The sequence below is a fragment of the Hyla sarda genome, chromosome 5 (genome assembly GCF_029499605.1).
Source record: "Hyla sarda isolate aHylSar1 chromosome 5, aHylSar1.hap1, whole genome shotgun sequence".
In the NCBI taxonomy this organism is placed as follows: Eukaryota; Metazoa; Chordata; class Amphibia; order Anura; family Hylidae; genus Hyla; species Hyla sarda.
Genome location: NC_079193.1, coordinates 11,371,117 through 11,388,341, shown reverse-complemented (window position 1 = coordinate 11,388,341; position 17,225 = coordinate 11,371,117). Strand labels below are relative to the sequence as shown.

Genomic DNA, 17,225 nt, shown 5'->3' with positions numbered 1-17,225 from the left:
ACCCCCCCCCCCCCCCCCCCAAGAGTAGTAACCGCTCCCTACAAAGAACCCCCCCCACCAGAGTAGTAACCGCTCCCTACAGAGAACCCTCCCCCCCAAAAGAGTAGTAACCGCTCCCTACAGAGAACCCCCCCCACCAGAGTAATAACCGCTCCCTACAGAGAATCCCCCCCCACCAGAGTAATAACCGCTCCCTACAGAGAATCCCCCCAATAGTAACCGCTCCCTACAGAGAATCCCCCCACCAGAGTAATAACCGCTCCCTACAGAGAATCCCCCCAATAGTAACCGCTCCCTACAGAGAATCCCCCCACCAGAGTAATAACCGCTCCCTACAGAGAATCCCCCCAATAGTAACCGCTCCCTACAGAGAATCCCCCCCAACAGTAGTAACTTCTCCCAACAGAACCCCCCCGAGTAGTAACTGCTCCCAACAGAGAGCACCCCCCCCCCCCCCCCCAAGAGTAGTAACCGCTCCCTACAGGGTACATCCCTCCAACAGTAGTAACTGCTCTCTACAGTGATCCCCCAACAGTAGTAACCACTCCCTACAGGGTACATCCCTCCAACAGTAGTAACCGCTTTCTACAGGGTACATCCCTCCAACAGTAGTAACCGCTCTCTACAGTGATCCTCCCCCCAACAGTAGTAACTGCTCTCTACAGTGATCCTCCCCCCAACAGTAGTAACTACTCTCTACAGTGATCCCCCCCAACAGTAGTAACTGCTCTCTACAGTGATCCCCCCCAACAGTAGTAACTACTCTCTACAGTGATCCCCCCAACAGTAGTAACTACTCTCTACAGTGATCCCCCCCAACAGTAGTAACTACTCTCTACAGTGATCCCCCCCCCCAACAGTAGTAACTACTCTCTACAGTGATCCCCCAACAGTAGTAACTGCTTTCTACAGGGTACATCCCTCCAACAGTAGTAACCGCTCTCTACAGTGATCCCCCCAACAGTAGTAACTGCTCTCTACAGTGATCCCCCCAACAGTAGTAACTACTCTCTACAGTGATCCCCCCAACAGTAGTAACTACTCTCTACAGTGATCCCCCAACAGTAGTAACTGCTCTCTACAGTGATCCCCCAACAGTAGTAACTGCTCTCTACAGTGATCCCCCAACAGTAGTAACTGCTCTCTACAGTGATCCCCCAACAGTAGTAACTGCTCTCTACAGGGAACACCCCACAAGCTGCTCTGGAGACGTCCGACCCTTGTCTCTACACATCACTATTCAGCTCTGGTCACAGTCATTTAGATCTTTACAATTTTACTAGATCCCTCTCTTCCCGATACATCCCCCATGATAGACACCATTGGCACCCGCTAATCCTTGTTTATAGCCGACTAGTGAAGAGAAGATTATGGCTGATCCGTGTGAATTGTACATAAATAAATGTGATCGCTGTAAGTTGCGCATTACTATTCTGATACATTCCGTGTGGTTATTCAAAAGGACTCTCCACTAATATAGGGAAGGAGGGGTCCCAATAGGTGCCTACAGCTGTTGCAAAACTACAACTCCCAGCATGCCCGGACAGCCAACGGCTGTCCGGGCATTCTGGGAGTTGTAGTTTAGCTTGTATAGAAGAGAGAAAAAATTTGTGCACATATAGGTTGTAGCAATCAAGTCCACGGTTTAATAAAATTTTTTTTTTTTTTTTTTTACCACATCAGCCCGGATTGATTAGTCAGCAGTCGATTCACTCCTTTTCTGAACGAACATAGGGAGATCTTTAAATACATTTCCATTCTTTGAGTCCGCATTTAACCCCTCGACGACTATGGGCATACATGTACACCAATGTTTCCCAGCCAGGGTGCCTCCAGCTGTTGCAAAACTACAACTTGGGAAACACTGATGTACACCCTGGATAGATAAATGTCTATGAAGCAAAGGCAGGGGCTGCACTCCCTTCCTTGGCAGTGAGGCATAGCTCCCTTTAGTAGCCGGGACCTCGCTGCAAATGACGGGCAGCAGGGATACCAAAGCTGCTGTCAGTAACCCTAGATGCCATAATGAAAGATGTCAGTTCTCTCACGGGGCTCATCAAATATGCGCAGGATACAGTACGTGTGGAATACACCTGGAATAAGAAAATGCATCAAAACTGCATTTAGTGTGAACTGAACTCAACCCACAAGTAATCAGTTCACTAAGTAACCTTCAGCACCAGCAGCATAATTAGTTCATCAGGTATAACCCCATGCCTGCCAAATCAACTAAAACAGGTAAGCACAAGGCGCACACACACATGAACCTCTAGTCTACATTATTCTAATAATGGTCTGTACTGCAAAACCATAAATAAAATCCTGTAGTGTTTCTTTAAAAAAAAAGGTTACTCCAGGGAAGTATACATAAAAAGCTCCAAAGCTACCACACTAGCTGTATATTTCCATGTAAATGATCCTACCTGATGTCCATAGCTCCTGTGGCCTCTGTCCTCTTCTCTGGCTGAGTTTAATGGCCAAATTTGACAGGCACAATGGTGTGTGAATGTCGCCTCACTCCAAGAGCAGCCCCCACCCTCCTGATCTGAGCAGCAGACATAGAGGTTCAGTCTACGATTGGATAAAGCTGGACACACCTCCCAACACTAAAAGGGAGAATGACTCATCAGTGCAGGGCAGAAAGCACATGGTCTGTCTCAGGAGGGTGGGGGCTGCTTTCAGAGCAGGATTTGGACAAAGTGCATGGCAGTATGATGTACATGGTCCCTCAACATACAATGGTAATTGGTTCCAGGCAGACCATAGTTTGTTGAGGGATTCGTACCACGGATTTTACTCCCATGTCCCCGTTTCGGCCCGTCAGTTCACCGCTCCTCTTCTGGCGTATCACTACATCACTGTTGCCCCGCACAGTCACTCACTGTCATATTGATGCTATTGGATGAGGGGGCTGCGACAGCCCAGGGCAGCAGCGCAGTGGCAAGGACAAGTGTCATTCAGCAGGGCACATTCAGGGCTATCCTTCGGCTGTCGGCTCTAGCGGATAGCCTTTTTGCAATGACCCAACACACAGAAGCATCGTATGTTGAAATAATAGTTTGTCGGGGCCATTGTATGTTGGAGAACCACAGTATTTTCCTCACTCCCTGCAATTAAGTGACAACGTAAATGTGCATTGTCAGATTCAGAACACTTTCTATAGGTTGTACATTTTTGCCAAACATTTCTAAAACTTTATAAGCCATGATTTCTATAAAAAGGAAACCAACTTTTCTTATGAAGTCATGGCTCTGTCCAGGGGGCACAGAGGAGCGCCAAGAGAGGGGGGGGCACAGAGGAGCGCCAAGAGAGGGGGGGGCACAGAGGCGCGCCAAGAGAGGGGGGGGGGCACAGAGGCGCGCCAAGAGAGGGGGCACAGAGGCGCGCCAAGAGAGGGGGGGGGGGCACAGAGGCGCGCCAAGAGAGGGGGGGGGGCACAGAGGCGCGCCAAGAGAGGGGGGGGGGGCACAGAGGCGCGCCAAGAGAGGGGGGGGGGGGCACAGAGGCGCGCCAAGAGAGGGGGGGGGCACAGAGGCGCGCCAAGAGAGGGGGGGGCACAGAGGCGCGCCAAGAGAGGGGGGGGGCACAGAGGCGCGCCAAGAGAGGGGGGGGGCACAGAGGCGCGCCAAGAGAGGGGGGGGGCACAGAGGCGCGCCAAGAGAGGGGGGGGGCACAGAGGCGCGCCAAGAGAGAGGGCGGGCACAGAGGCGCGCCAAGAGAGAGGGCGGGCACAGAGGCGCGCCAAGAGAGAGGGCGGGCACAGAGGCGCGCCAAGAGAGAGGGCGGGCACAGAGGCGCGCCAAGAGAGAGGGCGGGCACAGAGGCGCGCCAAGAGAGAGGGCGGGCACAGAGGCGCGCCAAGAGAGAGGGCGGGCACAGAGGCGCGCCAAGAGAGAGGGCGGGCACAGAGGCGCGCCAAGAGAGAGGGCGGGCACAGAGGCGCGCCAAGAGAGAGGGCGGGCACAGAGGCGCGCCAAGAGAGAGGGCGCACAGAGGCGCGCCAAGAGAGAGGGCGCACAGAGGCGCGCCAAGAGAGAGGGCGCACAGAGGCGCGCCAAGAGAGAGGGCGCACAGAGGCGCGCCATTAGCCAAGAAAAAGAGAGAGGGAACAGAGGAGCGCCATCAGCCAAGAGAAAGAGGGCGCACAGAGGAGCGCCATCAGCCAAGAAAAAGAGAAAGAGGGCGCACAGAGGAGCGCCATCAGCCAAGAAAAAGAGAGAGAGGGCGCACAGAGGAGCGCCATCAGCCAAGAGAGAAAGCGCACAGAGGAGCGCCATCAGCCAGGAGAGAGAGAAGGAGGGGGCACAGAGGAGCGCCATCAGCCAAAAGACGGCACACAGAGGAGCGCCATCAGCCAGGAGAGAGAGCACACAGGAGCGCCATCAGCCAGGAGAGAGGGCACACAGGGGAGCGCAATCAGCCAGGAGAGAGGGCACACAGGGGAACCCCAATCAGCCAGGAGAGAGGGCACACAGGGGATTGCCAGACAGAAAAGAGCACAGAGGAGCGCTATCCCACCCTCACTTACTGGACTTTGTCCAAGCTGAAGCACGGGCATGGACAAAGCCATGATTTTATATGCCATGAATTCTATAAAAAAATTTAAAAAAAATATAAAAAATTTGTTATGAAGTTTATTAGAAAGGTTGATGTTTGTCCAAGATGTACAATATATAAAACTTTTTGGAATCTGACAGCGCCCATTTAAAGAGGAAACAGCTCTATATGAACGATATTCAGACAAATAGGTTTACAAGAGGGAAAAGATGGGCTATGGGTTTCCTTCCCCAGGGTACCTCTAGGGTGTGGTGTAGAAATCATCTCCAACCCCCAGCTGAGACTTCCTGCCCCCCCCCCCCCCTTTACTGGGAATCGGACTCCAGCAATGACATTTTCATAAAACATGTGACCATTGTAGCCTCATCACAGAATCTGGGTAAATGTAGACCAGAGGAGGACCTGGGTAGTGCCAGTATGGGTGCTGGAGAGCAATGGTAAGGTGGGTATTGCAAACCTCTAGTAATATTTGGCTTGAAAACCCCTTTGACCTCCAGTCTATTTTGAGAGCAGTGCCTCCAACACCTCCCCCCCCCACGTGTCAGATACACTGTATAAAAGAAATCCTTTATATTGCACACTTGCTGCACAAATTATTAGTATAGAACACTGCCAAGAAGTGGTAAGGAAAAAACCAAAAAACTATTATGTCGCAAAAGTTTTGTTTTTTTATTGACAAAGGAAAATGGCCCACATTACTGTGGTGGCTGCTGTCCACGACCGCGTCCGAAGCCTCCTCTCTGCAAAATAAGAGGGGAAATTAAAAAAAAAAAAAAAAAAAAAAATAGAGTCAAGAACAGTCACAAGTACCTGGCAAAAACAAGAGAGTATCAGGGGCTCTGGTTGCACAGATGTCAGAAGTTCTGTTTCCAATATAGGAGTGTTGGCACTTCCGTGGAGGCTGCGGTGGTGCACGTGGCAGGGTAAAGTCACCAGTAAAAAAAGATGGTACCCAGCACTCGCCAATCATGCAAAGTGAAGATTTATTAAGCCATAGCGTGATACAAAGAGGGACGCGTTTCGGCATGGGAACCTTCCTCAGCTGTCTGCCGAGGCAGACAGCTGAGGAAGGTTCCCATGCCGAAACGCGTCCCTCTTTGTACCACGATATGGCTTAATAAATCTTCACTTTACATGATTGGCGAGTGCTGGGTACTATCCTTTTATTTTATTTTTTACTGGAAGTTCTGTTTCCAACTCAAATATTGTACTACAGCTGCGTGCACAAGCACATCTATGATAGGATGGACCCGGAATGACGTAGATGTGAACAGAGCCTTATAATAAAGCTGCTGCATTCAAAGAAGACGGTGAGACTAACACTGAAAATCAATTAGCCATAGCTAAACAAATTATCCACTAGATATATAACGACTGATAATTGATCAGTGTTTAGGCCGGGGCTGTACACATAGGGGTATGTTCATACTGCATTTATGGCCTAAGGCAGTGTTTCCCAATCAGTGTGCCTCCAGCTGTTCCAAAGCTATAACGCAAGGCCTGCTGGGAGTATACATTTTTCAGCCGATGGAGCCAAACTGGTTTATCGCACATAGATAGGAAGTGTTTCCATGACCTGTAGGTAACAACTATACTGCATCTATGTTCACACACACTGTCAAAAGCTTGTTTTAGGCCAAATTTCCACTCCACAAAGACAGCAGAAACAGCCATTAAAGGGTACCTTGTGTGTGTGTAATATTATAAATATATATATATATGAAAATAAAAAAACTTGATATACTATAGATTAATGTATGCAGAATAAATTTCCAACAGCATGCTATTAAAGAGTAGGATTCTTTCTATTTAATTCTATTTATTCCACTTTGAAAAAATGACCACAAGAGGTCTCCCTACCAGTCCTGGCCACCGCAAGCCCTTTTTATAGATTTCAGACTCATGCTGGAGTCCTGAATCTCAGACTGCGGGCGGGACACAGACAAGCTCAGCTGGCAGCTCTGAATCTTATACTGTTTACAACTGCATGTGCAGAGAGAAGAAAAATAGGAGCTCAGATAGTAAAATGAATGAGGGCCTGCAGTAAGGCAGAGTCAGGAGTATGCCCTGTTGTGCTATGAGCACAGTGCTGGCTCCTGCCTGTCTGATTGACAGGCAGGGAGCAGTGCTGAGCTTGTCTGTGTCCTGGCTGCAGTCTGAGATTTAGGACTCCAGCATGAGTCAAATCTATAAAAAGCGCTTGCAGCCAGGACTGGTAGGGAGACCCCTAGTGGTCATTTTTTCAAAGTGGAAAATTAAATAGAAAGAAACATATTTTTGATAACATGCAATTGAAAAGTTATTCTGCATACATTAATCTATAATATAGCAAATGTTTTTTTGATTAAAAGGTACCCTTTAAGTGTAAGCTGAGAAATGGACGGATCTCTCGGCTGGCCGAGGAGCAGAGTTTATTGCTGTACGACATTAGGCAGATATTGCCAACACCTATGTTTCTATCCCCGGCTTATAACTCACTATCACATCAGGTCTCAGCCACATGTCAAGTGAAAAACTTCTCCCGCTCCACAGAATAGGGGATAAGATTTAGATAGCGGGGTCCGGCACCGCTTTGACACCATGCGATCTCTTGTACTGTCCCAAAGTGGTGGCCGCCACACCTCCTTCATATCTCTCTATTGTAGAGACGTTCAGTTATCTTTGGCTCTCCCAAAGAGATATATGGAGGAAGCAAACCGCAATCTAAAACTTATCCCCAACCATGCGAGTAGGGGATACATTTCTCACTATGAGACTTCACCTTTAAATAATATAAACTTACAAATTGGAATTCTGTTGCGGCTCCAGCGCCGGCCTCTGCCTTCTTGTCTGCACCAGCTGCAGAGATAGAATAAAATTACATTATCCTGCCCAGTAAGGTGAACTAAACATTTTATCCATATTCATCTTTGTGGACACTCACGTGGAGCAGCGCTGCGTCTGTATGTGTCTCTGTCTGTCTCTCCGCGGGACAAGCGGGCAGGACGTTCACCCTCCAAACCTAAAAAAAAAAAAAAAAAAAAAAAAAAAGGAAAAGTGAAAAAAAATGTTCAGAACACAAGTTTAGTGCTGGAGCGTTCGCTTTATTTATTTAATTTATTACATGTGACCTTTCTATCAAATGTCAAACATGGCTCAGATAATCTTCACACTTGTATGTTACTTTTCCCCAATATTTCTTCATTTTATATACACGCGTGTTTTGTTTTGCATTTTGTCCCCCCCCCCATAAGGGGGAAACTTTAGGGGGCATTTTCCCACAATAAGCCCAGAAACACTCAGACAATTTCCCCTGTAACAAGAGTAGATATAAAACTCCCAGTTAGAGATGAGCGAACTTACAGAAAATTCGATTAGTCACAAACTTCTCGGCTCGGCAGTTGATTACTTTTCCTGCATAAATGAGTTCAGCTTTCCGGTGCTCCCGTGGGCTGGAAAAGGTGGATACAGTCCTAGGAGACTCTTTCCTAGGAATGTATCCACCTTTTCCAGCCCACCGGAGCACCTGAAGGCTGAACTAATTTACGCAGGATAAGTCATCAACTGCCGAGCCGAGAAGTTCGTGACAAATCAAATTTACTGTAAGTTCGCTCATCTCTACCCCCAGTAACTAAGTTAGAGGGGAAATACAACCCCCTGACATTGTTTGCAGAGCTGATCAGTGTCCAAGAACCAGCCGCTCATGCAGATACCTGGCATGAATGTTAAAGGGGTACTCCAGTTTTATTTTTTTAATCAACTGGGGCCAGAAAGTCATACAGATTTGTAAATTATTTCTATTTAAAAATCTTAATCCTTACAGTACTTAGCTGCTATATACTCCACAGGAAGTTCTCTTCTTTTTTAAATTTCCTTTCTATCTGTCCACAGTGCTCTCTGCTGACACCTCTGTCCATGTCAGGAACTGTCCAGAGCAGGAGATGTTTGTTATGGGGTTTGCTCCTACTCCGGACAGTTTTATTGGCTTTAGTCAAAAACATTGAATGTTTTGGACTAAGCAAGCCAATAAAACCTCCAATGTTTTGGACTAAACAAGCCAAAAAAACCTCCAATGTGTTGGACTAAACAAGCCAATAAAACCCGAAGCAGCTCATCCTTCCGCACAGCACACAACGGCCCCTATTTATGTCAACCCGACTCTTCCTTGGGTTGTGCTTTGGACGCTTAGACCATGCGACACAATTTCCCACAAAATACCAGTTTTTTTTTTTAAACCAGTTAAAATGGGCATGGTTAGCCAATAAAGGGGCATGATAAAAAAAATAAATAAATAAATCACACCGAGTATGATGAAAAACTCACAGGAAAACGTGTGAATTTTGCTTCACCAACACCGACCGCTCTGAGCTGTCGGGAAATAACTCAGAGTCTGCTTTTACCTTCAATAAAGCTGGATTCTCCTAGGCCGGACTTCCTCCCGTTTTTTCCCCAACATGGAACAGACCCTGTTCCATGATGGGTGTAGTAGTACAAGCACTAATGTAGTCTGAATTTACAGTGACTGCAGCGTTTGAACATGTTACATTGTACAACTTTTTTTAAATTCTTGACCCTATATATTACTGTTCTGTGTGTTTGCTTCTCACTTTCCTATCTTTAATTGAATGTTTCTGTAATCATTTTGGCAATACTGCCTGTCAGGGAAGAACAAATTTTGTGCAACAGATTTAAACCCATGCGACAAAAAAAAAAAAAAAAAAAATGATACCATTGCCTTTAACCTTTTGGGGCTTATGTGTGAATACAGCAGGCACAGCCTGGCCTCATGCCCAAAAACACAAGCATTTAGCCAAAGGCTATGAGGGCACGATGGGAGTTGTAGTTTGCATCAGCTGAAGTGACTTAAAGGGGTACACCGCCTCTAGACATCTTATTCCCTATACAAAGGATAAGGAATAAAATGTCTGAGGGACCTCAGACCTCCTCGATCTCTGTGCAGCACCCGACGTTCGTTTAGAACACTGGTTGCGGGCGTCGTGATGTCACAGCTACCCCTCTTGCGACGTCACGCCATGCCCCCTCCCATAGACTTGCATTGAGGGGGCTTGGAATGACATCACAACCCTCAGCGCCCGTTTGGAACATTTTGCTGGGGCAGTGGAATACCCCTTTAAGTTGGAACATATTGTTATGAAGGCCGCACTATTTGGGATGAACCAGCACCCTGAAGACAAGTTTGAACACCGCTTAGGTTATTGCAGCTGTGTTCTAATACAAAGGACAATCTGATTTTAGGGTTTAGTGTGTACTTTAAAGTCACCGGAGTCAATTTCTATGAAACAGAATTGCTTCTATATGTAATACTGTCTATTACATCTCCAGCAGGGCCCAGTAGGCCCATTAAGATGAAATACCACTGTTAGGTAGTGCTGGGCGGTATGGCCTAAAATGAAGATCATGGTATTTTTTTTTTATTATCGCGGTATCACCGCCTGTCCCCCCATCCCCCCCCCCGTGCCCACTAGCGGTGTCAAATGTGCCCCCCGCAAGCGCTACCATCACCGCTAGCGGGGTCCCTGTGCCCACTAGCAGTGTCATAAGAATGCCGAGCGCCACTCTGTTCCCCGTCAGCTCTCGGTACGGGAACAGATTTAAAAGCCTCGCGCGCATGCGCAGTACTACGTAAATAGCGTAGGGCTAACGCTAGGCTCCTAGCGCTGCCTACGTTAGCCCTACGCTATTTGGGTAGTGCTGTGCCTGCGCAGTACTACTTTAGCCAAGCGCAAGGCTTTTAAATCTGTTCCCGTACCCCGAGAGCTGACAGGGACGAGGAACAGAGCCGCGCTCTGCATTCTTGTGACACCGCTAGTGGGCACAGGGATCCCGCTAGCGGTGGGGATTGATTGTGCTCGCGGGGAGACACAGTAAAAGGATTCGGGCCACAGAAACACACCGGGACAAGTGAGGGCGCCGCGCTGGGCTCTACAATTCATCCGGAAGGTGGGGGAGGGGCCCGACCAGTATAGTGGTATGGGCAAAAATCTATACTGTGTGAGGTAAAAAATAAACGGTATCCGATTCATACCGGTATACCGCCCAGCACTACTGTTAGGTGCCCGAGCAACCTTCAATCTCATGGGCTGATGAATGGAACCCTTCTCTGCCAAACCACCGCAGTCAATAGAAACCGTGGTATTTAAACCTTAATTTGCCAGGAACAGCATTATCTCCTATCCCGGCTGTCGCAGAGACACCTGCAGTGAATGCATAGATACAGGTCATGGTGATCAGACACGGAAACTAACGTTACACTGCACCATATTAGGCTTTTCCACAAAACATAATATCACATCATGAAGCAGGGAGGTGTTAAACATTTTACGCTAAGGATAAGGCATCAATAAAAAGTTCAGCTCCCTGTATCCCAAACGATCAGATTGAAAGACAAATCTCACCAGCTAGAGTGCCGCACCCCCCTTTACTTAGATGGCAGGGAAAAAAAAAATAAATAATGAAATCCCCTTCCATGGCACCAATTTAAATCCCATAAATAAAGCAGCGGTTTACCTACACTGAGTTTCCGAAAGGAATTCCTCTTGGAAATTCCAATGCAGCAGAGTCCCATTGCTGTCAATACAATTTTACTGCACAGCACAAAATTTCATCAACTTAGACATTTTTTCGTCTGAATACTGTCTATGGGGAAAGCAGTGTCCATGCAGTCCTAGTGCCAATTAATTCAGTCTGCATCGGCCACCCTCTGAATCTCTGGACAGAGATTCTTCCAGTGTGAACCTGGTCTTAGAGGTTAAAGCGTACCCGTCAGATCGAACAAAAAAAAAAAATGTTTTTTTTTAATACATCACTCAGTACCTAATCCTGACCATGTACATGTGTCTAGAACCTTTATTTTATTACACTTTTAATTTAGCTCACTAGTCTGAATTCCTCTCAAAGGGAGGGGGCGTGGCCTCACTGTGCAGGTCTCCGCCCCCTCCCTCAGTATGCTGTCTGCTCACATCTCCCCTAGCATTAGCAAAACTACAACTCCCAGCATGTCCTCACTGACAGTAGCCGGACACAAGATGACAGTGGGAGGATTTTTCCTCCAGCTCTGAGCCCTGCACTAACAGCTGTCAATCAAGGAAGTGTGTCCATGACATAGGTGATGACTCATGGACACAGCAGGACTAGTATGTGTCCAAGCAGGCAGGGGGGACAGTTAGTTTGACTCGCTTTCAGTATGAAATACTTAAAATTTTCAAATGAAAGCAATTGCAAAACCTATTGGTTATACATTCTTTACAACATATCAGAAGTTTTTGTATCTGACAGTGCCCATTTAAGCTTTCACAAAGCCATCTTCAATGGGAGTGGAGTCAAGCTAAACCATAGCTGCCTTAAGATCCACAGGGAAAGGCAAAGAATCTAATATTTCCAACAATATTTGAGAAAGACAAAGTAAGGCGGGGTTCACATATCAGGTATCCGGCATAGTTTGCCTCTGGCGTGCACTGGAGGGAAACTGATTCTATAAGTGATCCCATTCATGTGAATGGGACAGTTTACAACCATCCACCATCTCAATTTTGATGCCGGATGGTTGGACATGCCATAGGCCACCGGACAGGGGAATGCAGCTTGCTGTGCTCCCCTGTCCATCCAAAAACAAAATAGACACCAGATGCCATACAACTGATGACAACTTGTCATCAGTTACCTATGCTGAACATATGTGAACCAAGCCTAACTAATACCAATGCCTAGAGGGCAAGGTGCCCAGGGAAGGCAGAGACATCGGTATTATTGTTCTCCAAACCAGTCTAAAACACCCCCTTTTCCACCTGGTATACCTATATAGTAGTTATCTCCAAACTGTGGACCGCCAGTTATTAAATGGGTACTCCAGTGCTCTCTACTGACCCCTCTGTCCATTTCAGGAACTGTCCAGTGCAGGAGAAAATCTCCATAGCAAACATATGCTGCTCTGGACAGTTCCTAAAATGGACAGAGGTGTCAGCAGAGAGCACTGTGGTCAGAATTTCCTCTAGTCTACAGCAGAAATGTACTGTAACGATTAAGATTTTTTTTTTTATAGAAGTTGATTGAAAAAAAGAAAGTTTCCTACCGGAGTACCCCTTTAAACTACAACTTCCAGCATCTGGGAGGTCTACAGTTTGGAGACCCAGTTTCCATTAGTAGCTGCCAACAGACATCTGCTCCATTATGAATGGTGACAAGACATTTCATCCTCATCACATGGGCTATGGTGCCCCCTCACCTTTGGGTCGTGGTCTGCCTGTCTCGGGACGACTCCTCCTCAGGGTAGCGGGAACGATCTCTGGGGGCAGGTGCAGGAAGTCCCTCAGATACTGGATGCCTTCATTGGTCAGGTACCAGTAGAAGTGACGCCAGGCAAACTGCTCCTTGACGTACCCACGTGACTTCAGAGACTACAGGAAAATAAATCAAGAAATTAACCTGCTGCAGTATTTAAGTGGCACCTTACCCAGACAACACGTCCACCATGACCAAGAAACCTTTAACTCAGCATTTCCCAGCCAGTACGTCTTGGGCTATTGGAAAACTAGAACTTCCAGCATGCCCAGACCTAGCTGTATACATTAAAACAGGTGTGCCATAGCTGTTGCAAAACTACAACTCCCAGCATGCCTGGACAGCCAAAGGCTGTCCAGGCATGCTGGGAGTTGTAGTTTTGCAACCGCTGGAGGCACCCTGGTTGGTAAGCACTGCCTTAAATGTATAACCATGGTACAGGGTGATGTGTGAACGTATCCTGAGGGTCTTTTTGCAACAGGTGGAGACGAAGGCTTATTAGCTAAATAAGCAGTGAAGAGCTCCAATCTATAACCCTAGTGCCGTATATCTGCATCACGACACAGGGACCTACCTGCATAGCCTTCATGACGTGGAGGTTGGGCACGTTCTTGTCACTCAGTTCCGGGTGCTTGGGCATATGTACATCTTTCTTGGCCACCATGACTCCCTCCTTGAAGAGGAGCTCATAGATGGCAATGCGATCTTTCTTGGGCATCAACATCTAAAAAGGTGAAGAAGAGTAAAAAGGTTATTGATAATTACAAAAAATGCAGTATATTTCTTATTCAATAGGTTACAACTAGAGATGAGCGAACTTACAGTAAATTCGATTCGTCACGAACTTCTCGGCTCGGCAGTTGATGACTTATGCATAAATTAGTTCAGCTTTCAGGTGGTCCCGTGGGCTGGAAAAGGTGGATACAGTCCTAGGAAAGAGTCACCTAGGACTGTATCCACCTTTTCCAGCCCATGGGAGCACCTGAAAGCTGAACTAATTTATGCAGGATAAGTCATCAACTGCCGAGCCGAGAAGTTCGTGACAAATCGAATTTACTGTAAGTTCGCTCCTCTCTAGTTACAACCATGTGTTGTAGTATAACTAGATATGACCCTAAATATGACAAGCCATAGAGATCTGTGGAAATATACAGTCATGGCCGTAAATGTTGGCACCTCTGAAATTTTTCAACAAAATGAAGTATTTCTCACAGGAAAGGATTGCAGTAACACAGGTTTTGCTATACACATGTTTGTTCCCTTTGTGTGTATTGGAACTAAACCAAAAAAGGGAGGAAAAAGAGCAAATTGGACATAATGTCACCAAACTCCAAAAATGGAGTATGCTGCTGTATGCCCTACAGAAAGTTTTTCTTTCTGAATTTCCTTTCTGTCTGACCACAGTGCTCTCTACTGACACCTCTGTCCTTGTCAGGAACTGTCCAGAGTAGGAGAGGTTTGTATGGGGATTTGCTCCTACTCTAGACAGGTGTCAGAGAGCACTGTGGACAGGCAAAAAAGAAATCCAAAGAGAAAAGAATTTCCTCTGTAGCATACAGCTGCTAAGAAGTACTGGAAGGATTAATATATATTTTTTTTTAATAGAAGTAATTTACAAATCTGTTTAACTTTCTGTCTGGCACCAGTTTATTTAAAAATAAAATAAATAAATGGTTTTCCACCAGAGAACCCCATAGAAATACATTGAATTGCGAAGCAGTTTTCTCCTGGCTCATTCATTTGTTTTGTTAGAGCCGGAACATTCAAACCCCGATGGATCCAAACTTTTGTCTTCAGGGTGATCTGAGGAAGGGAGGGATCCTCCCGAAATGTGTAATCCTGTCCAATTTTTTTAATAAAATGTTCTACTGAGGGCCTTTTCACTATCTCTGGCACAGAGCTGGGAGGTATGAGCAAAAACGTGTATCACGGTATTTTTGTAAGTGATGGCGGTTCCACGGTATTCCTCCCATCCACGTGACCTGGGCGCCACTTCTCTCCCAACACCCCCCCCCCCCCAATGAATTATAAGCTGCGCTGTCCCCACATGCTCATCTTCCTATGAGTTGCGGGCCGCCAGCACTGGAAATCTACTGAACTACAACCAACGTTTCCCGGGCTGCAAAAACTAACAAAATAAACTTGAACTAACCTGCCTACGTTCCCCCGTTGTTCTGGTACCATCTTCACTGTCCTGCGCTACGATCCTCTTGCTGTTTCCTTGGGACGGGGAAGTCACAGAGCCGCCAGCCTACCATCGGCCTGGGCAGGACATCGGTGCGGCCGGCGATAGGCTGATGGATTTGACGTTCCTATCCCCAGGAAGCAGGTGAGGTCAGTGATGGGTGGAATTTGGGGGAACGTCGGAAGGTGAGTTAAAGTTTATTTTTGCAGCCGGCGGCCCGCAACTCATAAGAAAAGCAGAACAGCGCTCGCAGGTCACATATGACTAGTTTCCCAATGTGGGGACAGCGCACTGTGGCAGATAAATCACTTATTCGAGGGGGGGGGGGGGGGCGGGGATTTGGTTGGATCCGGTATTGCGGAATGGGCAAAATTCATTTCGTGCAGGAAAAGAATTTTCGGGATTCGGTATGAACCGGTATACCGCCGAGCACTTATCTTGCATTTGCCTCACCCTTCTCCCAATAGTCAGCAGCGCCGGCTTCAAGGGTTTTTTCTCCAATCTGATCAGTGTGGCAGAAGTCAGACCCCCCTCAAGTCTAATGCTGGGGAGCCCCTTTAGTCAGTATAACAGGTCTTTAAACCGTGGCCTTCCAGATGTTGCAAAACAACAACTCCCAGCATGCCCGGACAGCCAACGGCTGTCCGGGCATGCTGGGAGTTGTAGTTTTGCAACATCTGGAGGGCCAGTTTGAAGACCACTGATATATACATATATACCAACGGCTGTCCGGGCATGCTGGGAGTTGTAGTTTTGCAACATCTGGAGGGCCACAGTTTGAAGACCACTGATATATACATATACATATATACCAACGGCTGTCCGGGCATGCTGGGAGTTGTAGTTTTGCAACATCTGGAGGGCCACAGTTTGAAGACCACTGATATATACATATATACCAACGGCTGTACGGGCATGCTGGGAGTTGTAGTTTTGCAACATCTGGAGGGCCACAGTTTGAAGACCACTGATATATACATATATACCAACGGCTGTCCGGGCATGCTGGGAGTTGTAGTTTTGCAACATCTGGAGGGCCACAGTTTGAAGACCACTGATATATACATATACATATATACCAACGGCTGTCCGGGCATGCTGGGAGTTGTAATTTTGCAACATCTGGAGGGCCACAGTTTGAAGACCACTGATATATACATATATACCAACGGCTGTCCGGGCATGCTGGGAGTTGTAATTTTGCAACATCTGGAGGGCCACAGTTTGAAGACCACTGATATATACATATACATATATACCAACGGCTGTCCGGGCATGCTGGGAGTTGTAATTTTGCAACATCTGGAGGGCCACAGTTTGAAGACCACTGATATATACATATATACCAACGGCTGTCCGGGCATGCTGGGAGTTGTAGTTTTGCAACATCTGGAGGGCCACAGTTTGAAGACCACTGATATATACATATATACCAACGGCTGTTCGGGCATGCTGGGAGTTGTAGTTTTGCAACATCTGGAGGGCCACAGTTTGAAGACCACTGATATATACATATACATATATATCAACGGCTGTCCGGGCATGCTGGGAGTTGTAGTTTTGCAACATCTGGAGGGCCACAGTTTGAAGACCACTGATATATACATATATACCAACGGCTGTTCGGGCATGCTGGGAGTTGTAGTTTTGCAACATCTGGAGGAACACAGTTTGAAGACCACTGATAATACATATACATACATATATACCCACCCAATTATAAAAAAAAACACCCAAGACCCCCATTAAACCATAATACACATATCCAGCCTCGTTCCTCTCCATAGAGACTGTACAGAGCACGAGACCAGGCACCACGTGACTTCCCACAAACATGAAGGTTTTCCCCCCTCTTCCCTTGGCGACCATTACTCTGCTAGGCCGCAAACATCGCCAGGACAGTCCGGCGTATTATCACCTTATCATACCGTCACCCCTCGGCAATACCCGGCGGGTGCTGTCCCCCTATAGCCCCTGCACACAATGGACCACAGATAAACACCGACAGGGACCGGATGGCCGCAGTCTACGGTGGATTAACCGGCGCCGGTAGTACCTCACCTCTGCAGCTTTCTCGGAGGCCTGAGCAGGAAAGGAAGGAGCATGCGCAGAACGGCCCTACTTCCCCTCAGCGGACAGGACCCCACGGGTGAGGAGTCCTCGTCAAGTGCCTGTCTAGAGCAGCGCGTCAGGCGCGTGACGTCAC

At 47.3% G+C, this 17,225-nt stretch overlaps 1 protein-coding gene across 1 annotated transcript; it reads right to left on the bottom strand.

Moving 5' to 3' along the window:
* Nucleotides 1–5,202: 5,202 nt before the first annotated feature.
* On the bottom strand, nt 5,203–17,195 carry RPS10 (ribosomal protein S10). The gene is made up of 6 exons (XM_056518857.1): nt 17,081–17,195; nt 13,409–13,558; nt 12,779–12,950; nt 7,481–7,558; nt 7,340–7,395; nt 5,203–5,297 (listed from the first exon to the last, which is right to left on the bottom strand). The coding sequence occupies exons 2-6, from the start codon at nt 13,556–13,558 to the stop codon at nt 5,253–5,255; spliced, it is 501 nt and encodes a 166-aa protein (XP_056374832.1). The 5' UTR covers nt 17,081–17,195; the 3' UTR covers nt 5,203–5,252.
* Nucleotides 17,196–17,225: the final 30 nt, after the last annotated feature.